This window comes from Eleginops maclovinus, chromosome 12 (assembly GCF_036324505.1).
Source record: "Eleginops maclovinus isolate JMC-PN-2008 ecotype Puerto Natales chromosome 12, JC_Emac_rtc_rv5, whole genome shotgun sequence".
NCBI classification, from domain to species: Eukaryota; Metazoa; Chordata; class Actinopteri; order Perciformes; family Eleginopidae; genus Eleginops; species Eleginops maclovinus.
The window spans coordinates 7801116-7827945 of record NC_086360.1 but is presented as its reverse complement, the minus strand read 5'-3'; the positions used below and the strand labels follow the sequence as shown (position 1 = coordinate 7827945).

Genomic DNA, 26830 nt, shown 5'->3' with positions numbered 1-26830 from the left:
ATTACAATATCCAGCCTTCCCCTTTAACGGCCATCTTTAGTATTACAGCTTGCTTAGATGACTCAGATCCACCAGCATACCTGCAACGGGTCATTGCTTTCTCCTCTTTGTTGGCTAGGCATGCCATTCTTTTTAAATGGAAGGATTCAACGCCTCCAAAATACAGTCAATGGATCAGAGATATGATGCAAAATATAAAACTGGAGAAGATTAGATGTACCCTGAATGGCTCTATCAATACATTTCATAAAACATGGGATCGATTTACTCAATATGTGAGTATGTTGCCTGGCCTGAAACTGTAGTTATATACTGTCATTGTCCATGTGCTGTGGATCTGTCCTATTCATGTTGGAATATGAGATGCCCTTTTACTTTTTGTTTTGTTTGGTTTTGTCTTGTGTTTTTATTTTTTTATCAGTGTTTATTTATTTATTTTATTATTGTTTCCCTTATGTCTGTCTAGTAGCATGTCGTGACAGATGTCTGTTTTTAGTGTTATACATAACTATACAATATACAACTGTGATGTAATCTGATATCTGTTTAAAAACACCATAAATAAAGTGGGAAAAAAAAACTATAATATATAAAACATTCAACTAACCTAATGCAGTAAAGTGAAACTTGTTGATATAATAACATTTATTTAAAGTCAATCTTTTTTTTTTTTCACTGTAGCAACGTCCAATCAAAATTAATTCAGGTTTATACCTAATAACATGAAACTAATTGCAATTTCTCACCTGATGCCAAAAATGAGGATGTGCAATCAATCAAATATTATTTACGTCATTGATGTTTTATCATAAGACGTTATTGTCAGGCGTGAAAGTTATACATTTGTAATTGAAAATGCTAAATAAATTAGGAGATGGTCACATTGAGTGGAAGTAATTTAAACAGAAACTCCATAAGTGTATTTAATATCTCTGAGACACCCACGGGTACATTGAGCGAAAGCTGTCACTGAGAGGGGACATTTGATCCCACTGGCTGATTAAAAGAACACATGGCTGTGGCAGATAATAAAATATGAGTCGTAATACTGCATAACGAATGTCTAAAAACGTGGCACAGCTTGATAAAAAGCACACTTTGCCTTGTCCCTCAGATTTAAGCTCATGATGAACTTCAGTCAGTGGAGAATACTTTGCTCTGTCTCAACATGTTTTCTTTAAATCTGAGGCTGCCGGGAGTTATAACAGTCTGAATAGCAGTCTATAGGTGCACCATCGAGAGTATCCTGACTGGCTGCATCACCGCCTGGTATGGCAGTTGCACCGCCCTCAACCGTAGGAAGAATGCCGGTAGGATATTAAAGGACCCCCATCACCCCAGCAACAATCTGTTCTGTCTGCTGCCATCTGGCAGACGGTACCGCAGCATCCGGACCAAGACCACCAGACTCAGAGACAGTTTTATACCACAGGCTATAAGACTGCTGAACTCCTGAGCTCTGTGAACGTCTACTCACATCTGTTTATAGTACACACATATATATATATATATATATATATATATATATATATATATATACACATACATACATATCTATATATTAAACATATCTGCCATATACATCTGTTATACCTAATATATGCATCTGTCCATACCTCCTCATTCAACAGTGTAAAGTATTTAAATACTTTCAATGTATTCCACATACAGTGAGGCAAAAAATTATTTAGTCAGCCACCAATTGTGCAAGTCCTCCCATTTAAAAAGATGAGAGAGGCCTGTAATTTTTATCCTAGGTATACCTCAACTATGAGAGACAAAATGAGAAAACAAATCCAGGAAATCACATTGTAGGATTTTTAAAGAATTTATTTTCAAATGATTGTGGAAAATAAGTATTTGGTCAATAACAAAAGTTAATCTCAATACTTTGTTATATACCCTTTGTTGGCAATGATAGAGGTCAAACGTTTTCTGTAAGTCTTCACAAGGTTTCCACACACTGTTGCTGGTATTTTTGGCCCATTCCTCCATGCAGATCTGCTCTAAAGCAGTGATGTTTTGGGGCTGTCGCTGGGCAACACGGACTTTCAACTCCCTCCAAAGATTTTCTATGGGGTTGAGATCTGGAGACTGGCTAGGCCACTCCAGGACCTTGAAATGCTTCTAACGAAGCCACTCCTTCGTTGCCCTGGTGGTGTGTTTGGGATCATTGTCATGCTGAAAGACCCAGCCACGCTTCATCTTCAGTGCCCTTGCTGATGGAAGGAGGTTTTCACTCAAAATCTCACGATACATGGCCCCATTCATTCTTTCCTTTCCACGGATCAGTCGTCCTGGTCCCTTTGCAGAAAAACAGCCCCAAAGCATGATGTTTCCACCCCCATGCTTCACAGTAGGTATGGTGTTCTTTGGATGCAACTCTGCATTCTTTCTCCTCCAAACACGACGAGTTGAGTTTTTACCAAAAAGTTCTATTTTGGTTTCATCTGACCATATGACATTCTCCCAATCCTCTTCTGGATCATCCAAATGCCCTCTAGCAAACTTCAGATGGGCTTGGACATGTACTGGCTTAAGCAGGGGGACACGTCTGGAACTGCAGGATTGAAGTCCCTGGCGGCGTAGTGTGTTACTGATGGTAGCCTCTGTTACTTTGGTCCCAGCTCTCTGCAGGTCATTCACTAGGTCCCCCCGTGTGGTTCTGGGATTTTTGCTCACCGTTCTTGTGATCATTTTGATCCCAGGGGGTGAGATCTTGCGTGGAGCCCCAGATGGAGGGAGATTAGCAGTGGTCTTGTATGTCTTCCATTTTCTAATAATTGCTCCCACAGTTGATTTCTTCACACCAAGCTGCTTACCTATTGCAGATTCAGTTTTCCCAGCCTGGTGCAGGTCTACAATGTTGTCTCTGGTCTCCTTTGACAGCTCTTTGGTCTTGGCCATAGTGGAGTTTGGAGTATGACTGTTTGAGGTTGTGGACAGGTGTGTTTTATACTGATAACGAGTTCAAAAAGGTGCCATTAATACAGGTAACGAGTGGAGGACAGAGGAGCCTCTTAAAGAAGAAGTTACAGGTCTGTGAGAGCCAGAAATCTTGCTTGTTTGTAGGTGACCAAATACTTATTTTACCGAGGAATTTACCAATTAATTAATTAAAAATCCTACAATGTGATTTCCTGGATTTTTTTTTCTCATTCTGTCTCTTATAGTTGAGGTATACCTATGATAAAAATTACAGGCCTCTCTCATCTTTTTAAATGGGAGAACTTGCACAATTGGTGGCTGACTAAATACTTTTTTGCCCCACTGTATGTATATATTTCACATCCTTAAATCTTTATTGTTGTTATTGTAAATATTCTTCTCTCTTTTTGCACTATTTTATTTATCTTATTTGCACCATGTATGTTGAGTTGTTGGAGGAGCATGGGATATAAGATTTTCATTGCCAACATGCTGTGCATATGACCAATAAAACCTTGAAATCTTGAAATCTTGCTCTTTCTGTTCCTTTTATGCCTGTTGTTTTTATGTTTAAAAGGCATATTGTATATGATGCAGTCCTAAACTCACATATAGAAAAGCCATCCCCATGAAACATCTTCCTTTGTTGTTAACATTTAAGGTGAGATAAGTTAGACATTATTGAAATCAAATGTTTGTGTCGCAGCAGCATACATGTATTGCACAAAATTAGAAATAAAAAAGAGTAGAAAATAAACAACTTTACAATATAAACCTCTCAAAATGGAATATAAATTGACCGTGAATACAAAAATATGGAGACTATCTGACAAATAAAACACTCTGATGCAGCCCCCCGGCAGACCACAGAACAAAGAAGAGTGCACTGGCAACAACAGCCTGATAGAAGATCTCTAACATCGTGCTGCACACAATAGAGTCGGCTTATCCCCTTCTTCTTCACAGCATCAGTGTTGACCCTCCAGTTCAGTCCATCGTCTAAGTGCACTCCCAAATACTTGTAGTCCTCCACCACAGTCACATCCTCTCCCAAAAGCACAGGGGCTGTGGAGAGCTCCTCCTCCTGCAGTCAATAACCATCTCTCTGGTCTCAGAAGCAGATGATCTCTCCATAAATTCATCCACCAGCACTTTCATATTTTATATTACACCCTTCTTTTTAATAAAAGCAGACATGGCTTTGCATCTGTCTTTATCTGTAGGCGCTATGTGAATGAATCCCATATCTTGTTTGAGATTGAATTCTTTAAGGAAATGAAAAAATATTATCTATGGTGAAAGGAGAACGATGAAACGAGGAAAATCCTAAATGCATTGAAGTAAATGGAAGTTGAATGAAACATGACACCTTTCTGGAGTTGTAAATAGTAAGGTTTAATCAAAGAAACAACAAGACTTAATACCTAAATGATTAAACTGCATGAGTTGTGTCAGAGTACTTTAATTTTAAAGTAATCAAGGTAAAGTGAGTAAATGATTTACAAGTGGCAATTTGCTTTGATACTCATATGAGTCCTTTTTCTCTTTATACTGGTATGGCGATCATATATTGTGAGGAACAAGCACATGATGACCGGACCTTCCTCCTCTATTTCAGCTCTTTGAAATAGGCTGTACAATAGCGGTTACTTAAGTCTGTGATACATTCACTCATGTTGTGATTCGTAAAGGATGGTTTGATTCTCTCCCCCACTGAGTGGAAAGTAAAAGCCTACAATCATTGGGACATAAGGTGGTCAGGGCTAATGATGCAAATGCCTTCAAGCTTCTCAATGATTGTGTCTTCCCCCCCTTCTTTTCAGGTGAATGAGATTTACCACGACGAGTCGCTGGGAGTCCACATCAACGTGGTGCTGGTGAGGATGATCATGCTGGGTTATGCCAAGGTGAGGCTCGTTTTCCGTTTATGTTGATTTGCACCAAGGATATGAAGCATGGTGATGGCCAAATCATTAGTAGGCGGGAGAAAAATTTACCGTAGCTCAGGGACAAAACATATTCCTCCTCCCTGCTTTGAGTTTGATCAAATCACACAGAAGTTGTAGTCTGTCTTCAAAAGTGTTACAACTACTTGTTTTTTTGGATCATTCCAACCAGTGATTGTTCAAAAACAAAAACTGTCATCACAATATTGAATAGGCAAAAATTATTCTGCTCTCTCTATGCATGTAGTTGCATAGCTACAGTATACAGTCACCACATTTCAAATTAGTTTTTTAGGTGTAGTACTTCAATCTATTTTTTCTGACATTAATAGGCCTTGAAAGTATTCTAGTTGAAGTGCAGTACTGCATAAAACACAACAACTACTACCTGTAAACAAGGCCAACGCAGGAAAAAACCCTCACATTTGAATTGTATTCAAGAATTTGGTTTGCTGAATTATCTAGAAAAAGTAAATTATTATCTAAAAAAGTCTGTACAGCATATCCTACACATTATCCTGGATCAGGTTTGTCCCAGCATATGTGATATCCTACATAGAAAATGTGTTACTATAGGATATAAAGCAAGTATACATCATAGTGAAGGACACGTACACACACGTCTCTTGTCTGCTACAGAACAAATCAATACATAGGCATAGTCAATGAGCAAAAAAGATGTCAATCTGTGTGTTGTCGATTAACTTGATTTATCTTTTTAGCACCAGTTATGAGAATAAACACTAAAAACAATGAACGTTGGCCAATAAGTTCCAGAAGCCCTTAACATTTAAATTATGTATGATTCATTTGTAGAACTTGTTGTTAGGGATCAGCAAAAATGCCCCATCCTACAGCCCCACTCTCTGTCCACAACTATCTGTTGTGTTTGCTGTGGGGAAACAAAAGCTTTGAGTCAGAGGTGAAGCATCAACCCATCATCTCTGCAAAAGAGCAATGAGAAAGCAAAAGAAAGGCACACAGAGTGTCTGAGTGGGATTAAAGGCTAAACCTTCTTCCCAGGAGAACAAAAACAAAAACAAAACTTTTGCAAAAGCAATGAATTGTCTACTTTTTAAAATCTATTCTCAATTCTTTAGTGCTCTAGAGTCTCGGGTCTGCTATTAATAATCTGCTGTCCTGTGCAACATCACAGTGATACCAATTACAAAAAAAAAAATCTGAGTTTTGTGAGCATTGATGCCTTTTGTTATTTATTTTGTATAATTGCTTCAGAGGTGGTTATTTCTAGTGGCTCATCCAAAGCCCTTATTATTGGACCACAGATTCTAAATAGGGAAGAAAAATGTTGGCCTTTATTTTACACATACTCCCTAAAAACATTATTTATGATAAACTGGCCTTTTTCCATATGGCTGATGAGAGCAAATAAACTTTGCTATTCACTTATTTATCACCCCAGAGCCCACGTCTACCATCTGTTTGCACTGAATGCTACGCTTTCCCGATCATATTACCCATCTATGCAATTTTGGGCTGTTTCCAGAATACTAGCATGTTCATTTAGACGGCTCCAAGGTTCAGCGGTAAGCATTTCCACCTCTTTCTCGCTCTTTCCTGTCAGTCCATCAGCCTCATTGAAAGAGGAAACCCATCGCGTAGCCTGGAGAATGTATGCCGCTGGGCCTTTGTGCAGCAGAAAGGCGACCTTGATCACGCCGAGCACCACGACCACGCAATTTTCCTCACACGCCAAGGCTTCGGCCCCACTGGGATGCAGGGTAAGGAGACCTCAGTGCACACACACACACACACACACACACACACACACACACACACACACACACACACACACACACACACACACACACACACACACACACACACACACACACACACACACACACAAACACACACACACCTGTCAAATGTGTTCTTTGGTTTATTCTGCCCTTCGATTTGATATAAAGGGATACATATTGATGTTAAAAGGTAGGCTATACATTATTTTTTTTTTTAAATGTTGCAATGTTAACAGACCATTTTGATGAATGTTCAAGATCAGATTCAGTCTGATTACATTTTAAATGCAATTAGCATGCCCCACTGACTCAAAGAAAAAGCACCGGGCTTTCGTCTGAAAAAGCACTGCACAATGAAAAAGCCCATTCCTCAGTATCAAGTGCAAATGGAATGTCCAACCACCCGCAGCATCGTTGATTTGGCGCCTTAGCTTTTAAATCCTTGGCAGTTTGCCAGATATTGACTTTTTGTTTGGAACAATGTAAACAGTGGATTATTTTAAATTGTAGGAGGCCATGTCTTGCACACACGGAGGATCTATGAGTTTGTGTCAGGGCTGTCCGTCATTGCTCCTCAGTGATCTCTCTGCCCAGATCATCCTGCCAGGCTAGGCTGACCTCAAGTGATCCGAAGTTGTTGTGTTGACCAAATTAGAGAGTTTGTCATAGATATTTCATACAGCTCCTTTTTTATGATGATCTTGTATAAGTAATAATTCCATTGAAGATTAGTTGGCTGATTTGGTATAGTACATCTAACATAGTACCGGACCTGAAAACAGGCTGCATTTATTTCTCCAAGTGGAAGCAAGCTATGTGTGCTTTGTTTTAGGGAGTGGTGAAAAAGGATTGAGATTCTTTACTTCAAAGTACCAATTCCATTCTACTGTACTGTATTGAGTATCATATTTACGTACAACTGTTTAAGTTTGATTAGGAAAATGTTCTCAAAGCATTAGGAGTAAAAGTACACATTGCAGAAGAAAATAAAAAAGTATTTTAATATATTTTAAAGCAAAAGCAGCACATTTTGACAATAACAGTGTGACGCTGGAACCTTGAACAAAAATGCGCTGCCAATTAATTTTCTGTTAACCCACTCATAGTATATTTAATTAAATATAGTGCTGGATAGTTTAAATTATTACAAATAATCATATTGTTTAAAGTATTTTGTGTTAAAATCTGACACTTAAGTACAGTAATTGAGTAAATGTAGGCTACTTAATTCATTTCCACCACTAGTTTTAAATCTGCTAATTCCTTTTTTTGCCATTTTTTAAAATTTTGATCTCACTCATTAAACTAACATAAACTAAAACCTGAAATCACTTTATTTACAATCTGTTTTATGAGATCCATATGTCTTGTAGCCAATACACAAATATCCCATTCACCAGCTTCATTACTTTTATCAGTCCCACCTTTTTTGTTTGCAAATACTGTAAAAGTTTGACGTCACTTCCATGAAGGCAGCAGCTGCTAGAGTCTCTAAACCTTGTATATGCAGCAACGGCCAAGACTACTTATTAAAATCTATTTTTTTTATGGTATTATATAAACTACTGAAAACATTTCTCTGTGTTGGAATTCAACAGACACTGGAATCGCTGCCATACATGTAGAGATAAAAATTTAAGAAAAATGTGGAGAGGTCTCTTCCTTTTTTCCGGAGCTGTATAATATAAAAGCTACCTGTGAATTCATGAACCTCACTATAACAGGTAGGGGCACATTTTAAGTGGTGTACACAAAAGAACATAGGAACAGAAAACTATTTTTTTTCCGTTGGGTTTTGACCCAAAGAAACACATGTGGTTACATGCCTCCAGCTAGTCCAGGCATAAAATGGATATCAACAGTCAGTGTGATGCAGCTGAGGCTAAAGTGCACAGGGATATGACATGCAGTGTCACGTTCTACCTGCAGCCTCTTTATTTAGGGATGACCCAGTAGATGAATAGCATGTTTTTATTTTATTTTGAAGCAGAACAGACCTACAGTGTCACTAAAATAAGGCAGACACCAACATCTGCTATCCAAAGTGGTGTCTCCAATTACATGGAGACAGAGTAAAGTGTGTGTGTTATTACAGAGTCGTTTTTTTATACAACTTTAAAAGGAATATCAACTGATGTGAAAAACATGTAGAAGCAAATCCAAGACAAACAGTTATATGTATTCATGCTGCACTTGAAAAAATATACACTTTTTAAAAGAAAATGACTTGATAACAAATCACAAAATAATGCGTGAGACAACTGTAACTGCGTTTTTATATGCATTTTAGAAAATGATTTTATCAATGAAAATATTCAGTGGCTTTACAAGCTGTGCCATTGTTTTGTGACACCAACCAATCCATGACAAACCTCCTCTCACTTCAAGCCTTTGTGTTGTGATTTAAGCTGCAGTTAACAATGATTTGCCTTTGGACACATTGATACATTATGCCACCTAGGGGCCTGGAGGTATGCAGTAGACCTTTTTAGGGTTTAGCAATGGATGAAGTTGGTAATATCGATACCATGTAATCATCCAGAGCCAGGTAGCCTTACCTTTAATAGCACTGCTTGCGGGGCAATGTTGGGAATCAGTGAGCAGCAGCAAAATTAGATAAAAAGTATGGTTAATTGACTCTTTTAGGTGGGCTGTCTATCTCAGTGGATGAACAAATCACAGACATGTAAAAATCATCTTTGTTTATCCTGTGGGAAATGTTGTTTTGGTACTGTAGCCAGAATAAACTGTATACATTATGATAAGGATACGTTTCCTTTTTTACTTTAAATTGTGTGATAACATATTTTATCAATACCACTCAGACCTGATCAATATGATGATGATGATGTCCTAATGTGATATAAAGATTACATTCCGGCCTTTGTAAAGCAAAATCCCATTCTTCGACCCACAGTGGGCGTGATATCAGAGCATAAAAGTGCATAGTTGTTGTCACCGCTTCAGAGACACACACTGATGCTGCGTGCGTGATTAATGAAAGAAGTTAAGAAAAATATGATAAGGTATCTGTGATTTGTTTCCTCTCCCCACTAGCAGTGGCTTGGATTTTTTTAATATGCAGCAACCAGTGCATCTATTTCACATTGGCAACTTGAGCAATAGTAATAGATGGCAAGATCAGTAGATGACTTCTGTGTGTATAGTGCCTCACAATACTGAATTGTACGTACATCCCCTGTTTTCACCTGTCATGCCTTATAGGGCTCCTCCCTGCATTCAGATGAAATATGCAATACACATCCAATGAGCAAAGATGCTAACCTATGTAGAATACTCAAAGAGCCTTCAGATTTGCCCAATATCACAAATTATACATTTGTCTCAGGGGGCTTTACAGTCCGTGAAGAACATGAAACCAACTGTCCTTAGACCATTGCAGAGTACAAAAAAAACTACCCAAAGAAAACACAACAAACAACCCAGAATGAATTAAATCAGAGGAACAATGCTCTCAGGACAGACAGCTGATAGATGTTACACTGTTACAGAACAAAAATCTTAATATTGGAACACAGAAAGGGTCAAGGTCCTTCCAAAGAAATCCACAAGCATGATCCATATGTATCATTTGATAATGAGAACCGGCCATGGAGATGGAGAAATAATAATAATGACGCTCAACCTGTGCGATATTAAAAATACACCTATTTTCTTTTTCTTACGTAAACGAGAAATGATTTTGGATTTGAGACACAGGCATGTTTTTGTTTGTTTATGTAGGACAACAAAAAAAACTTTAAATGATATTTTTTTTATTATAAAAACGTATAAATATATGAAATAGTTGATAAAACTTGCACTATACATCCACCCTCCAGAGAGATAAATGGATTGCTGAATTATTTTTATGCACATTTTCCAGCCATTTGTTCTGCAGTTTTATGAATGAGGATGAAGGGGATTTAATTATATATACTTTAGCAACCGCGTTTCATCACCTACAAGCTGGGCTCTATCGGGACGCATAAGCCCAGAGCTATTTGCAGCCTTGGTTATAGAGGACATAAAGACATGATTGTCTTCATGGCTTTCCGTAGGACTCCACTAGTCAAGGGCTAAATTATTTCCATGCTGTCTGGGGGGAAAAAAACCTCTTCCAATCACATCTCTGAAGCCATTGTTATTTGTTGATAGGTGCAGAGCCACCTTGTAAGCAAGCTGTCATTAAGCCTTTTCAGTGTGACATGTTTTGAAATGGAACCATTTCCACAGGCTGCAATAAACAAACAATTGATCAATGTTCACCCCATGGACAGTGAGCAGACAATAAGAATCGGATGGAAAAGGTTGATGGTAAAGGTGGGATGGATGCCAGTTCTGGCTCCATAAATAAAAAATCTAATCTGTCAAACAGAATAACAAACAACACCTATTCCCCATGCATTACTGTGGATCTAAGCCTGCAGTTCGTCTACTTACACACATATGCAGGTTATTTCCCCGTGATGCCCTTCAACTTCTTTCTTTTTAAAGAATGGAAAAGTCTTGTTTGTTTTAGTCTTTGACCTGCTCAAAACAACCTGTTATTATTATTATTATTATTATTATTATTATTATTATTATTATTATTATTATTGCTGTCAGAAATGCTTTCAAAAACTCGACAAAAGGATCTTCCTTTAGAAAGCAAAAATACATGATTAACAACCTACTTAAGAATGGATAAGGCTCAGCAACAATTTGGTATGATAACTTATCTTTCAATGGGATCATGTTGTGATTAAATCATACATCAAGACATGTGGATCCACAATTATGTGGTCTAAATTGATAATAAGCACACAGTAAATCAAAATTTCCCAGAAAACCCGATTAAACCCACTCAAATCAAATTAATTGGCTAGCATAACTACTCTGTATTTATGAGCATGCATGTACAGTAAACATGGTCAACGTATAGTTTGATTTTATTTCTATCATTTCAATAGAAACTGTTCGAGTTCGCAATTATGTTCTTCAGACATATCGCCCATTCCTTTTTGTGGAGTTTTAAGGTCCCAAGTAATTTCAAATGTTAATGCTTCCAGTCATTATTATTTTATACACTTGCTTGGATGAATATGAAACTCCCATAGCAAGGGAGGTGATCAAATATCTTATCATAAAAAGACTGAGGTCAGGGAATAAATAATCACGATGAAATAATTCAACTGTGGCTCCCGAAGAGAATTCATGTAGAAAATATCCCAAAACTACTCTAATATGCAGACGTGTAAACCACTGGAGAAGCTGTATTTTGAAAAATGTATTAAGTTATCACAAAGTACATTCCCTTTCAGATTATGTGTCAATCCAGGGTCAACTTCAGCAGCCATAGAGCAGTGCTTTATTTTGACATTTTCTGATTTGCATCCGTGTTGCCTTTTCCCCCTCCCCCCGGGTTAAAACGTGTCTGATATACTCTTATTCTATTTTTATCAAGCTTACTGACATAACAGCAACAGAGCAATGCTATCAACTAGCATTTTAAATGTATATGGATGTTTATATACTATGATCATTTTATTGTTAATTGTTAATATTCCACCTTGAGAAAGTCAGAGCTTAGCTAGAAATTTAGCTTCAAAATTTGCTGGCTAAATGGTCACTATCACTAAATCGCAGTTAGAATCCATGTCTAACTGATCAAATCCATGTATCCTATGGCTATCCTAGCGGCTATTTTTAAATGTGCTTTTCTCCTAACTGAGATCATATAATTATCTTATACTTCTGACAACACATAATAACAAAAATAAATGTATATTGTAAACAGCCAGAAAGAGATTTAACAAAAAAGGGCACAAACAATAAATGCTTTGTTTGGGTTAAGCTTTGTCTTCCTGCTGCAGGTATGCAAGGTGTTTCTGTTCCAATTTAAAGCCTCTGTTTTTTTCTGCTTTAAGTGTATTTCAATCAGGAGACACTTCAATATGTTTAGTGCAAAAACATGGTTATTGCCGTATTCACAAAAGGTAATATATATAGATTTTTGGCAATTAGACCCCATCGTGCTGGGAGGGAATTAGGGGAAGCCGATTAGGGAAGGGAAAAGCTGAAGGGAATATTGAAGATCTGAATGATGAGGGTTATTCTGGGCTTGGCCTGGGACCTGGATCTGATGATCTGACTGGAGGGGAAAGGAGTGGAGGAGGGTTACATTGATTCTCCTGAATGACTCTGACAGGGAGAAGAGAGCAGATTTAAACATTTACCGGATGCGCTGTAATTGGCTTGAGGGAGATGAGACAAGTCTCATTGGTTTTGCTGGGCGTGAGATGCGCCCTTCCTCATTGAAAGAGAAGGCGAGAGAATGAGAGAGGATTTGTGAATGAGAATGTAAAAGACAGTCTTCCTGAAAGAACTTGCACTGAGCTTCATTTACACCTCCAAATTGCACAATCTGTTGACTTCAAAGGACATGTTCCTTCAGAGGCTTTTTCTATGTCTGATCTTTTGGTAGTACATTTGTAGGTCAGGTAAGGAAATACTCTGAAAACTCAATAAGATTTAAGTACGAAAGTGGAAAAATTCAATCATCTTGAAGAATGAAGTGCTTCTAAGGTCATTTGTCTGGCTACAATGCTTTTCAAAAGGATAGACTTCTGTCAGCCTTTAATCTGCCCTCACTCTTTCATCCATCATCATTTTCTCAATCATACTTGTTTCAGACAGAGCAGGGACATAAAAAAACCCAGCATGTATTACATGTATTTTGTGACCCCATGCGGAAAAACCGAGGACCATAATGGAAACACTGACCCTATATTGAAGACCCATTTTTTGTCGTGTCGTGGATTGACTTGCACCAACTCTATTATGGCTTTTATTTTGAAAAGGACGAATATCTGTCAGCTTTCAGTCTTTATCTCCACTCTTTTTTCTGAATACCACCATTATCCCAACCATATTTCTTTTTTAAATCACCTTTAGTTTTTATACTTCTGTTATACATGGTTAAGAGGGTCACTTTAAAAATGTAACATGTTAAAATTATTGGTTACCTTTTATAAAAAAATATGAATCAGTAACCTAATCTAAGTATCATAATATAAAAGTATTGTAACCTGATTACTTTTTGTTACTTCTCAATTAGCTAAATATCAAATGCAAGGCAAAGACGCAAAGGGAAAAATTAGTATCAATGCTTTAGTGTATTAACGACAATGTAAATTTAAAAAATAAGAAACCAAGAAACTAGGATACTTAGATATTTAGTATTAAAAATGTGTCCTCTGCTCAGCGATTTGAATAATATGAAAACCCGCCTTTCATTAGACAAATTCAGGCATTAACCTATACACCAACAGTCAAACTACTACTATAAAAACATATGGGTTCTTCAATTTTATGTTTTGTAACAATGTACTCCTGCAAGTAATTTGTCAATTGTTTAAAATGTAACAGTAATCTGATTACATGTTGTTTTCTGTAACTGTAAGGGAATACAGGTACTTTGTTTGTTCCTGATAACGTAATCCTGTCACATGTAATCAGTTATTCCCATATTACGGATTCCTAGCCTGGTGGTAGAGTCTGAACTGATTTAAAGTGAATAACTTCTAGTATTGTAAGTGTTTGATTCAATAGGGAATCATTTTAGGTGTAATACATTCATAAAATGGCTACGTTATTGATTTTTTTTTCATCCAGACTGCAGAAAGTCACTCTTGAATGATTCCTTTATACAAAAAAAACAACAACACAGAAATTGCTCTGACAAATTTTGAAAAGATGATTTGGATAAATAAAACAGTCCATTATTAGTGGCACTGTGCCAAATGTATTGTACCAGTGCCAACATCCATATTCACAACATACTATCTTTTCCTGGTTTGTATTTGGATCATATCTGTATTTATTATGTTGCTGCTCCAGTAAATTTGTCCCTCTCAGTAAAGCGGTGAAACAAAGAGAGCGCTGAACAAGGAAGTGCGTGTTTATTCTATTTATGGCACACTTTAGGTACGTCTTTTCTGCCAAACGCAGACTCTATATTCAGTCACTAGCAATTTGGCAGCTGACGCAACAGCATGCATAAAGCTAGCAGGAACTTAAAATATGAACTTCAGCCGTATTTAATAATCCTGAAGCTGACAAATGTAAAACGCTTCCTTCCTTCCATGTTGAATCTCTGTTTGCCCCCTCCCCCTCCTGCTTTGTTTGTGTTGTCTGTTTCCTGTTTTGCTGCAGAGCTCATCAATACATCTATCATGAGACACACGTCAACCCACTTGCATGGACGGAAATACACACACATCTGTCCTACTTTAGATACCAGAGTGCTGTTTGGACATGCAAGTAGTGTCAGTGTGTATTTGCTCCAGTAGAGGTGAATGAAAGTTGTTTTGTAGGGCTCAATGCATTTCGAAACATGATGTATAAAAAACCTAGCTACAATATTTATCTTTGAAAAACAATGCCCTAGTTATACGGCAGAATCAACAATCATAAGGGAATATTTATCTGGAAATTGTTAGGGAACATTTTACTTTGGTGTTTAACCTTTGACCTAGTTCATAATTTTCTCCTTCCTCTGTCTGTGTTCCCATGGCATAGTTCTTTGGCCTAGGGGTTGCTGTAATCTCCCTTGAGGAGGGGCAGCTTGGGCGCTTTGTTGAAGCCCGTTTCTGACCAAGTGCAAGCTGACATGAGATAGTTTATCGTTTAGGCACTTCTTCAAAACATAAAACAGCTCGTTATTCAGTCAGCAAAACAAGGAGACTACGTGAAATGGATTATTATTTTTTTCAGTATCTGCTCTTGCATGCAGAAAGATCCCTTTTTTATTTAGGGCAACTTTGTTGAGGTCATGGAGAGAGATTTTTCTTGGTTGAATTTTAAGAAATCAATGCGACATTTTTGATGAAGTGACCAATACATCCAACCATCCTTTACAACTACCTAATATATTGTGCTTTTGTACTTCCCGTGTTTTTTCCTTCCCCCGAAAAAAGCACATGGCATTTTATAAAATATCTGAGTTGCTAAATTGTATTAAAGTTTGAAAGAACTTTTCCTACACATTGTAAACATTTTAAAATTATTCTCTGATCAGAGTATTTTAATCAAATCCGAAAAGTACAGTGTGAGTTGTCTAATAGCGGTGGACATATTCACCGGAACATCACAGATTGGTTTGTGGACAACGATATACAAAGTCAGGAGTTTGGCGTTTTTCACAGACACAGGAAGTTTAAACCAACGTAGAAAATTCACATTTTACCAATCCAACATTTTTCAAATATCTTTGATGAACTGAAAAGTTTGAAAAGGTTGAAGTTCGAACATTTAGTTTGAAGTGAAAAAAAAAAATCCCCGGAAAGCATTCTTGAAACAACCTGTCAATCACAAAATGGTTAAACCCTTAAAACTGCTCTATCATTTATTTTACTCATTGTGGGAATTTGAATTACAAAATGATTAATCATGCTTTTCTGAAGAACACTTGAAAGTACCATTTGAGACTGTATAGTTATTGAAAAATGTTTTAATGACATAATAACTCAAGTGTGAAATAGGGTCTCTTTCTCATAGACTTCTATACAATCGTGGTCCCCGGGTAAAAGATAGAATGCAAGTTTAAAACACATCCGCATTGGCTTCACTTTCCAGAACCCCTTGCTGCAAACTTAAGGAATATTTGTATGTCACTTTTTGGAAAGTATTCTCATTTAAATAACCACAATCAGATTTTTCTCATTTAATACGTTCTTATAGTAACCTCCATCCTTTCTCCTGATGTCTTTCAGGTTATGCTCCAGTCACAGGAATGTGCCACCCAGTCCGGAGCTGCACCCTCAACCATGAAGACGGCTTCTCTTCTGCCTTTGTTGTGGCTCACGAGACCGGACATGTGTAGGTTCCTGTTATGTTTTTTCTTCTCTGTCCACGTAGGTGTTTTTGTAAGGGTACGCTTTGTTGTGATGGAAGGGAAGGGAAGTAATTCTCCCTCTGCTGAATACCACAGCCTCACATGTCAAGTGTGAATGTCTCCCGGGTCTCTGCTTCCCTGGGATCTCTGTATTGACTGACATGGGTGGCCTTTACATTAAGCAGACTGGACCTTAACATCCTCAGACACTGTTTGTCCCCTTTTTTTCTTAACCTACCCTTGAATACATCTCGTACATAACCCATACTTCCTACAACATTTTTCACTCTTGAAGTCTAGATCATAGCAATACTACTTCTTGTGACTCACACACACATTTGGCAAACAGAACTGGAAAAATATTTAAAGACCGCAAATAATTCTACTCCAGAAATACGCACAACAACGAACTGATCAAAATGGTAACTTTATTTGGAGACATGTCACTATTCCTGCTGGAATGAAAATCTTTTAGGACCTGAAGATGTAATTTCCCTTGCCTATTCACGTGGAAAAAAAGACAAAGAGACAGAAAGAATAGTGGAAATTACGAATGAATGTGGATATATTAAGAGAGTTTAATGCAGGCTGTGTCTGAAATCACTTAGTGTTTGCTACTGAAGTGCTCTACATTCAATTCATAGTCTCTCTTTGTCTTATCCATATTTTTATCAAGCATTGAGTTAAAAACCAACATTCAAGGTTCATTCATTCAACAAAATGTCCCTCCAGTTGGCTATGACTAAAAAGATAACTTCTGATTATTTCATTCTTTATAAATAACTTTTAATTTATTTTAATAAAAAAAATATTTACAATATAGTATGTAAAAAATCATGTTGACATTTATATTAACTTCAAAAAGGTATGAATGAACCTGATATCAGTTGGACTTTGAGGGATTTTATCTCAGAGTTTGTAGAACAGCTCTATACCTTCCTCTGTATGTTCAGATTCAGCCGATCTGAACACCAACAGCAGGTTTTTGAATTATTACTTTATTGTTTGATCTTGTTGAAATTGAAATTATTTAAAAAATTGGAAGCAAGATGTCAGAGTGAGAAACGAGAAGCAGCTGAGTCAACAAGCTATGACGGCAAAGACCCGTCCTGATGAAATGTCCCCTAGTGAAACATTGAATCCTTCGTCACGGTTGTTGCACTGCATCTGACCCTGGGGCCAAGTGAACCGAGGGTTTCATCTACAGGGATCAATACACTTTTCCTGAGGAGAAAAAGATATGAAAACAAAGTAGAAACCAGGAGCTCCACTGTACAGGCACTCAGCTGCTGTCAGGGGTAAATTGAATTCTAGAAACATTTATGGGAGGTTTTTTGTACGGTCAACTTAGAATCAGTACTGTTTTTTTGTTCCAAGCAAAACATCAACTAATATTGATGTATTTATGACCATTATAAAACAACAAGCCCGTGGCTCTGTAATCTGAGCGTAACGGCATCTTTATTTCTCCTTGAAAAGTGAAGTGTGAAAGATAATTCAAGAAAGTCCACTTAGTTGTTTTTTTTCTTGCCTATTTAAAACACATCATTGGCTTTGAACAGCAGATGTGGTGACTTGTTGTCAAAAGCGAAAACTTTGAAACGGGAAGAAAAAAAAATGTGTTTTATGCTTTTTTTCTATTCATAGTTTTTTTTCTCACTGGCAAACATTTGCATCACAAAAACAATCTACATTTCAAATAGAGCTGATATAAAAGCTCTTCATGCTTTTAAACGTGTGTGTAAAAAATAACTCAATAGGAGTTGTGTTGGTGACACTGGAACATACAGTATTGACGCCTCATCTGCTGACATCTACTGAAGTGTTAATTGATGCTTACTATGTGTTGGCAGAACATGACCTCTTATTCACAGCAAGGGCAGCACAGAATGTACAGCAGTGCAAAACGGACCCATCCGTTTCTATTCAAACTTCTTTTTTTTTTAGGTTTTTCTTGTTCATCCATGCTGTGAAGTGTTGTAGGTTGGGTGATAACAGAGAATATTTTAAAAATGTGTAAGCAAAATCTGTGTGTGAAAAAAATAACCCTGGCCAATGATGCAAAAAGATTGCCAAAACCCACTGGAGCCGCCTGCAGTAGAGACTGACCAAACTAAAAGGAGTACCTACTGTACCATCCGTCTTCTTTATTAAGCACTTTTCTAGCCTTTTAAGGCTGTTTATTGTCCGTTTATTAATATTAAAAACAGTTACATTTCTGACTTTGTAAATTCACGTAACAACAAAGTCCACTGGATTGGATTATTTTTGAAAAACAGGAAAATGTTGTTTCTCTTAAACCATTTTGCTGCAGATATCAATACACTGTGTACATCATAACATATACATAATAAACGGTTTGCATCATAATTTCTTCAGTGAGTTTTGAATTATAAAGTTTATATGAAGTGCTTTTTTCATCAAAGCATAGCAGAACATTGAGACATTTGTAGGAATTTTCTATTTATTTCAAAGTTATTTTTCTCTGTTTTGTAATGTTTTATAACAACATTTTCAATCCTGGCACATTACCAATCTGCCCTCTCTGTCTCAAATACTGGAACATGTAGTCTCCGACCAACTGAAAACCCTCCTCAACTCAAACAACCTATGTCAATCCTCCTAATCAGTCTTTGCACACAACACAGCACTGAATCAGCCCTCCTCCTCTCCTCAGACTCTGGACACCTCAGAATCCTCATGCTCTTTGACCTAACTTTCGCTTTCGCCACCATCAATTACTACCATCCTTTTCCCCGGCATTGCTCTCTCCAAGCTTTCCCCACAAACTGACAACAGTTCATCAAAATTAACAACTGCACCTGTTCCCCTGTCCCAAGGCGTCCCCCAGGGTTTAGTGATTGGTCCTCTCTTGATCTTCTAGTTTCTCCCCCATCACAACATATGCCCTGGCCTGCATTTCCACTGCTATGCCGATGATATCTAGCTCTACATTTCAACTACATCCATCAATACTGCAACCCTCTCCACTATATTGTCCCGCTGAAAATAAAAACTTGAATCCAATGCAACTTTATCAATCAATCCCAAAATAATGACCACACAAGTTTATTCTAACATTTCTCAGACATCATGGTCATAATCAATGGATGATGTTCGCTCAATCCTCGTGGAGATGGGGCTGGTAACATGCTGGTAGATAGTTAGATTTTATCCATAAAACGTTCAGGAATTTGGTTGTGAAATGTTTTTTTGCGATATTGTAATTGGAGATGTGCCCGATTGACACCTGCAGTAACATTGAGAGTGCATTAATATAATATCCTTGACTTTGGCCCTCTCTGGGCTCATCCAACTACCAGAGATATGTAGACCCAGACTGGAGGGCTTATATCTCATTTGGCCTTTGAATGCCCTGAGTTCCCCAAGCAGTTTCTTTTAGAAGGAAGTGGAATACATTGCCAAACTTTATACCACTATATTCCAACCCCTGAATGAATGGGATGAAGTTGTGTGATAGAGCAATACAAATCTACATCTGCTGGTAAAAACTTTTTCAAACATCTCATCAGAAACTCGCAGCTATTACTATCACTTCTGCAATGTTGCCAGTTAAGTTTGATAGCTGTTCAAACATTTCTAATATATTCATTCAACCATCTGCTTGGGATTTACTGCCAATCACAAACAACAATTGTGATTGTGACACCTATACAACTGTCTCATTGCATTTCCAATCCTCTCTACAATCCACTCTTAAATATATGCACATAATTTCAAAAGCAATTCTTAAACAAATAATGAGTTCAACCAAAACCCCCAGGTTAATTCAGTCGGACTTACTCTGAGTATGGGTTTGTAGAGGATTTGGAGAAGACAAGAGAACCTTTTGGCCTGCATTGCATAAACACCTCCGAGGTTAAGTGTTGCAATGCATTATTTACATTTTAAGAAGTAGTTTTGCAGACAAATATCTTTTGCGAATAGATGTTCTGAATGCCAATTTTTGGTATTTATGAGTATTACGTTTGACCTGGTAAAACAAAATCAGGGCATGTTAGTCAATATTTGTGTGATACTTTATAGGTGACTTTTTACTGTTACTAAGTACTAAGTGTTTTTTAATGCAATACTGAAAAGAAGTTCCACTGGCTGAAATGTGACATGATAAAATCTATTAATTGTGAATTGTAGGTCAAATGTGGCCTCATATTATTATGAACGGATTTAGTTACAGTGTAATATTTAATAAACTATGTGCGCGTCTATAAACTTTTATCGTTCTTAAAGGGTGCACAGTTTTACCTTTGGAGATGTCAAAAGCCCTCAGGCTACATTGTGACAAGGTTTCAAACATCCACCTGCTGCAGAAAAAAAGAAAATGACAGAAAATATTTCGCCACACTAAAGAGTTTCACATTTAAGTTATGTGTTTTTAACAATAAACTATTCGAGTGACTTAGTTTGTTTTCCACTTCTGGCCACCAATGTGTAGAAAGTGTTAGAGGAGCATATTTACATAAAACTCCTTGGCCATTGGTCAATCTTGATAATCTCCAGTTCTGTAATTATTTTCTTGTGTCTCTCTTTGGGAAAAGGCTGGGCATGGAGCACGATGGCCAAGGCAACCGCTGTGGGGACGAAACGGCGATGGGAAGTGTGATGGCTCCTCTGGTGCAGGCAGCCTTCCATCGATACCACTGGTCCATGTGCAGCGGACAGGAACTGAAAAGATACATCCAGTGAGTCCATGTAGGCAGTTTACATTAACAGATTGATGAAAAGTGCATGTCTTCTAAATTAGGAAAGCACTCAGAGAACTCCAACCTCTATCAGGGGGGAAAAAATGCATGTTTAAATGCTAGAAAAATATTTTAAATCTGCTTTAAAAAAAAAAAAAAGCCCGAAAATCTGTCATGCGAGTGGTTGCCATGATTATGATGGGCATGAATATAAGCCAAATTCATGTCAAATCATGACCATTCATTTATTTATAAAGTGCTGATATATTTTGCAGTTTTGAGTTGATACATTGTTTGAACCCATTTTTCGTCATCCAAAAGTATCATGCCATCTCCAAACAGTGACAGGGGCAATGAGTTTTTTACTCAGCTGCACAAAAATCTATTCCTAACAGGGAAAAGTTCAACTATTGACAGCGAAGTAAAAGACACGATAATGGCATTGTGAAATCAATCAGCACACTGTTTTTATTGAGCAGCTCCCGGCTATTTTAATTGGATCCATTGCAGCAATAAATCCATAAATGGTGTTAAAGGTGTTAATGCTTTGTGATGATGTTGGATGATATAGCTTTGGTTCTGATATGGAAAAAGAAAGCTTGGGTGGACAGCTGTACACACATGTGTGAGGTGCTCATTTATCAATTATAAAAAGGAACATACCATTTGTCTGTTAAACAAAAGGCGGCCATGATGGCATACTGCAGCTGGGGCACCTTTCCCCACCTGGCCACATGCAACAAAGTATGTCCTCTGTCAAACTGAAATACAGGTGCAAATCTGTCATTGTTCAATCTGTATGTTCGAAACAATTGAGTAATTAAAAGCCGCAGAAAAGCAAAATGCTAACTTGTAGGATACTTTGCTATTCACTTAGAGCATGGAACATACAGTAAATTCTCAAATTAAAGTATTCCATAATGTCCGATTCGCAATAAATTGGTAATATGCCTAAATGGGGATGCATTACCTTAACAACAATGGCCCACATTATACATTTTACGTAAATTCATGTCTGCAGATCTTACTTTATTGTCTATCAGCAGTCCTGTCAAAATAAACACTGAGCTGATCTGAGGCTTTTAGTCTGCCAACTTTGCATTACTGTTGAAAAAACACCTCCTGCCAACGTTTTACAATCAAAGGCAGCGTGTAGGCTTTGATTGTAAAACATCTGCAGGAGTTTGAGTTTCTGGGAGGCTTTTAATTTGAAACATCTGCACTCCAAGTTTGGAGTTTAATATAAAAGTCGTTTTGATAATTTGAGACTAAACTTTTGAGTATGACAGGACTGTGTTGTTTTCATGAATTGTATTCTGTGGAAACCAGAAGCAAAGAGTTAAATTATCACTCAGTCTGTCTACACAAACATGTTGATAATCAGCTAAATGTATTAAATAAAACATTTTGCTTAGTCAATTCCCAAAAATTGGCAAGTTAGATGTCTTTGTTTTTATTTGTTGTTGTATGTCACACAAAACAAGTGATTTTACCAATCAATAGAGGAAACAATTGCAATGTATAGTGCAACGTTAGTTATGTGTGATTCTATAAAACCGTTTCTACCACGTTAGCTTTTATCACGTGATCTCTTGATTCTCAGGTGATCTCGCCAGATCACACACTTGCATTTTATGTCGGCAACCCACTTTGTGGGCAAGTTAATCTGATTTGTAGTCTATTTATTTTATCAACAAAAATCTACAAAGTATTTTCTCACCTGTTTAAAATGTAAAATGAGCAAAACATTTTCATTTTAGTATACTTTCAGGTCTTTTAAATACACATGCCTATGATTTGTAATATGCAGTACGGCTACAATTTATTTGCACTTGTTAGCCTAAAAAGTCTTTAACAAGTCTATTTTGAAATAATTTTAGTTTTACTGTTTTGAGTTTAACATCTTTAACAATCTTGCAATGACTGTAAAGTGGGAAACTGTTACTGTGATTTAAATAAAATCTTAACACTGTATTTGATTTATGCCCACATTATCCACCGCTAGTTGCAGCTCTACTTAGAGACTGTGTGTTATTGCACTTATTGGTTTAATGCTGTGGAATTGTATGCCAAATGTATCAAAGGAACAGAGCACATTTTAAACTGGAGCATATCATTTATGGAAAAAGGTTGGACTCTAATATACTGTATGTCCATTTGGACATGTGGTTTAAGTATTTCAAGGCCCCAGTAGACAAATCCATCTAGAAAAATGATTTATTGTCTAAATAATGATGGCAATATTGATGTACTTTTCAGTGCTTGACTTTGATGTCACCTCTTCTTTCCTGAAAGCACGTACGACTGTCTTTTGGATGACCCCTTCAAACATGACTGGCCTCAACTGCCTGAACTTCCCGGCATCAACTACTCGATGGATGAGCAGTGTCGATTTGACTTTGGAGTGGGCTATAAGATCTGCACCTCAGTGAGTACTGCCCTCAGGTTACCATTTGGAGGACTGAATAGTGTGTATTTAGTCCCAAAAACTTTGTGTGTAAGAGGAAACAAATTACTCTCCAAAATGTAAAAAAAAGAGAGAGGTACTTTAGACGAGAAAAGCAGATTAGATCTGCTGATGCTCTACAGAAAGTCGCACAGGAGATGATGATTGCAGTCTTCAGAGAAACTGACTTTCAAATATCAGCTGATTCCGCCAAGCAAAATCAGATGCTAGATTATGGAGCACTTCAAACAGACATCTGCTTACAGTTGCACCTGTTTGCTATCTGCAGACAGCGTGGTGATTAATATTCTGTTACTATATTATGCAGTCAATGAGTCTTTTTTTCATCCAATTACCTTGATCTACACAAGCTTGATATTAATATCACATTTCTATCAAAGTCAGGGGTAAAAATGCTAATTAGAACCTTGATGTTGCATAGCTTAAAAAACAAAAAAGTTATGTCAACTTGCAAAACACTTGTGAATTATTATTTTCAGCTGTCAATGTCCCTGGTTATAATGTTTTCAGAAAGGACAGAGTCAAAGGGCGAGGGGGAGGGGTGTTAATCTATGTGAAAGAGACAATCAAATGTAATCTGATCGACAGGTCACCTGTATTAGAGATGGAATGCATTGGACTGAAAGCTTGGCTATCCCCTGAAATGTCATTTATCTTAATTTGCCTGTATCGTCCCCCTTCATCAAGCAGTGCTTTTTATGATCAACTACATAAAATGTTGAAACAATGTGAAGACAGAAAATAACTCATTCTAATGGGTGATTTTAATATAAACTGGGAAAAGAACTCAGACCGGAAAAAACGTAAAGACATAACAGATAAATGTAATCTCACCCAGTTGGTTCTCGGACCCACCTGCATCACTCACTCGACTCAAACACAAATTGGCTTAATGTTCACAAACAGACCCGAAAAGACAACAAAATCATATAATCTATTAACAGGTTTATCCGACCATAATATTACACTACTACTATCGTGTCAGATGGTAACAGAAATACCCTAAAAACTGTGGGAAAACACTGTATCACAATGATCACTTACTACTGAGATCAGTAGCACTCATCATTTAGAAATGTTGAGGGCTGGCAAATTAAACCACACAAGGGGTACTAAACTAAAGTGTTAGCTCTGCCGCTGTAGTGCTCTTATTGTGGGTGAAACCAGGATTTGGGCTACAAGTCATTCCACTTTCAATTCTGGTGCCATGCAGCCAGCTATTTATCTGTACTTTTGACATTTTATTTTATGGGGTATTTATTTTAGTTCCTTGGCAAAAACACTTTTAAACACAACATGATAATGTAGATCTAGCATAATTCTATATTTGCTATTCAGAGATTTAACACACCATATTGCAATTGAATAGTACGTCCATCCATCTCGACTACACTGGATTTTTACATCCTTAGTATTTTTTATGGTGAATATTAGCTTAAAATAAAGATTCCTGCTTAAATAAGTCAGTCATTCGCTTGAGATCTTCTACTCAAATGTGTTATTTCCGCAAAAGATTAGTATAACAGTTTTCTTTACATTTACAATTGCAAAATTCTTATCCGAGGCCCCCCTTCCCTCAAACAACAACACCGACAAGCCCACCTGATAAATCCCACCCCACATTCCTGTTCAATGACATTAAAATAGTATGGCACATATGGAAGATGGGGAAGTTAAACATTGAATTAGATTAAGAAGTCACAGACACAGAAGCAAATCAAAGTTGACAGCAAGCTGAGGGCTTCTTCCCAGAAATCATCCAAAAAGATAATCTGCAGTTTATTAACCTAATCAGCTCTGATCTTGTTAGTGATATACTCATCCACTGGAGATAAGATGCATAAGAAGCACTTACTCTACACCTTCTGGGGGTTTAGTTTTGGGGAATTAGGGGGACTGGGTTCTAGCAAAATGTTGAGGCTAAAAATACATATTAAAAAATGAAAAATGGAGCTGTCTTTACCAAAAGATACATCCATTTCTATAAAACTCGCAAACAGAACATGTCACTTAGCCATTGCCATCTTATGAAGGATTTGCCAAATAAGTATAGTTATCTTGTTTGCATCCACCTCTGGAAGTATTGTTGGAATACTTAAAACATGTTTACAGTATGAAAAAGATATTGAAACCTAAAACAGGTCTGAATAAAATATGATGGGCGCTAATTTTAAGTATGGAAGTTATAATCACATTTTCTATTTACAACTTTCTTTCAACTGTACTGAGGCCAAGCAACGACTCAAACAGCATCATAAAATTGTTAGGGTGATTTTTTACGAGAAGCAGTGATCAAATGTATTTTTTTGCTGTGTCCAAAATATAACATCTACAATTTTTTAACAACTGATGCTTGCCCCCCTAGTTAGCCTGAAGTGACCAGCACACGTAAGCTGTTGGAGCGGGCAGCTTCCCACACTGGCACTTAGTATAAAGAGAACAAGACAGAGCTGCAATCAGAGTAATAGTAGCCTCTGTGTGTCAGGAGAGCCCCAGGGATTATTTTTGTATTGCCAAATAATGTTTTTCTTTGTTTAAAAGCCCAAGAGATTAACAAGATTGGAACAGAAGACATGGTTTCTGCAGACATGTCCACAGAGTAGAATTAATCGCTGTAGGATTCAAATGTGCGAGTGTTTAATTTCTTTCTATTAAGTCATATTAAATGAGATGGGCAGAGGAAGTGGATAGAAATATGTGATGCCAATCTTGGTGAAATGAACAATTATCGGGCCTTGATATGCTATCTGTATGCATCTGAACCTATGTTCCTACTGGAAATACCATATAGTATTTTCTGTCAGCAGATATGGTACCAAGAAATTATTTTTATTCAAATGTTCCAGTGTTTTCTAAAATGAGCATTCTATGTGGCAAAAAAAAAGAAGTCAGGCATACAATCTGTCCTGATCCAAAAACAACAATTTTTTGGTAATTTGCCGCAGGGTTCATAATGTCATCTAACCCGACAGGAAAATAAATAAACCTTTGTTGATCCCTGAAGGGAATTCATAGTTTCATTTTTATTTTTTTTGAATTCACGTTACACATAGACCCATGCATTTTATAGAGACGTGCCAAAGCGAAGACGTTGCCAGGTTTTCCGGCACCAGGGAGCAGTTTGGTGTTTGAAGTGGCACCTCTCG

General features: G+C 37.2%; 1 protein-coding gene across 1 annotated transcript in view; it reads left to right on the top strand.

Annotated features, from left to right (window-relative positions):
* Nucleotides 1-26830, top strand: part of adamts3 (ADAM metallopeptidase with thrombospondin type 1 motif, 3) — a 139325-nt gene that overhangs the window by 67826 nt on the left and 44669 nt on the right. Inside the window, exons 6-10 of the mRNA XM_063898319.1 lie at nucleotides 4752-4835; nucleotides 6460-6616; nucleotides 16393-16498; nucleotides 21074-21217; nucleotides 23513-23645. Of these exons, the coding sequence (XP_063754389.1) occupies nucleotides 4752-4835; nucleotides 6460-6616; nucleotides 16393-16498; nucleotides 21074-21217; nucleotides 23513-23645 (624 nt within the window). The remainder of the gene's footprint in view (nucleotides 1-4751; nucleotides 4836-6459; nucleotides 6617-16392; nucleotides 16499-21073; nucleotides 21218-23512; nucleotides 23646-26830) is intronic.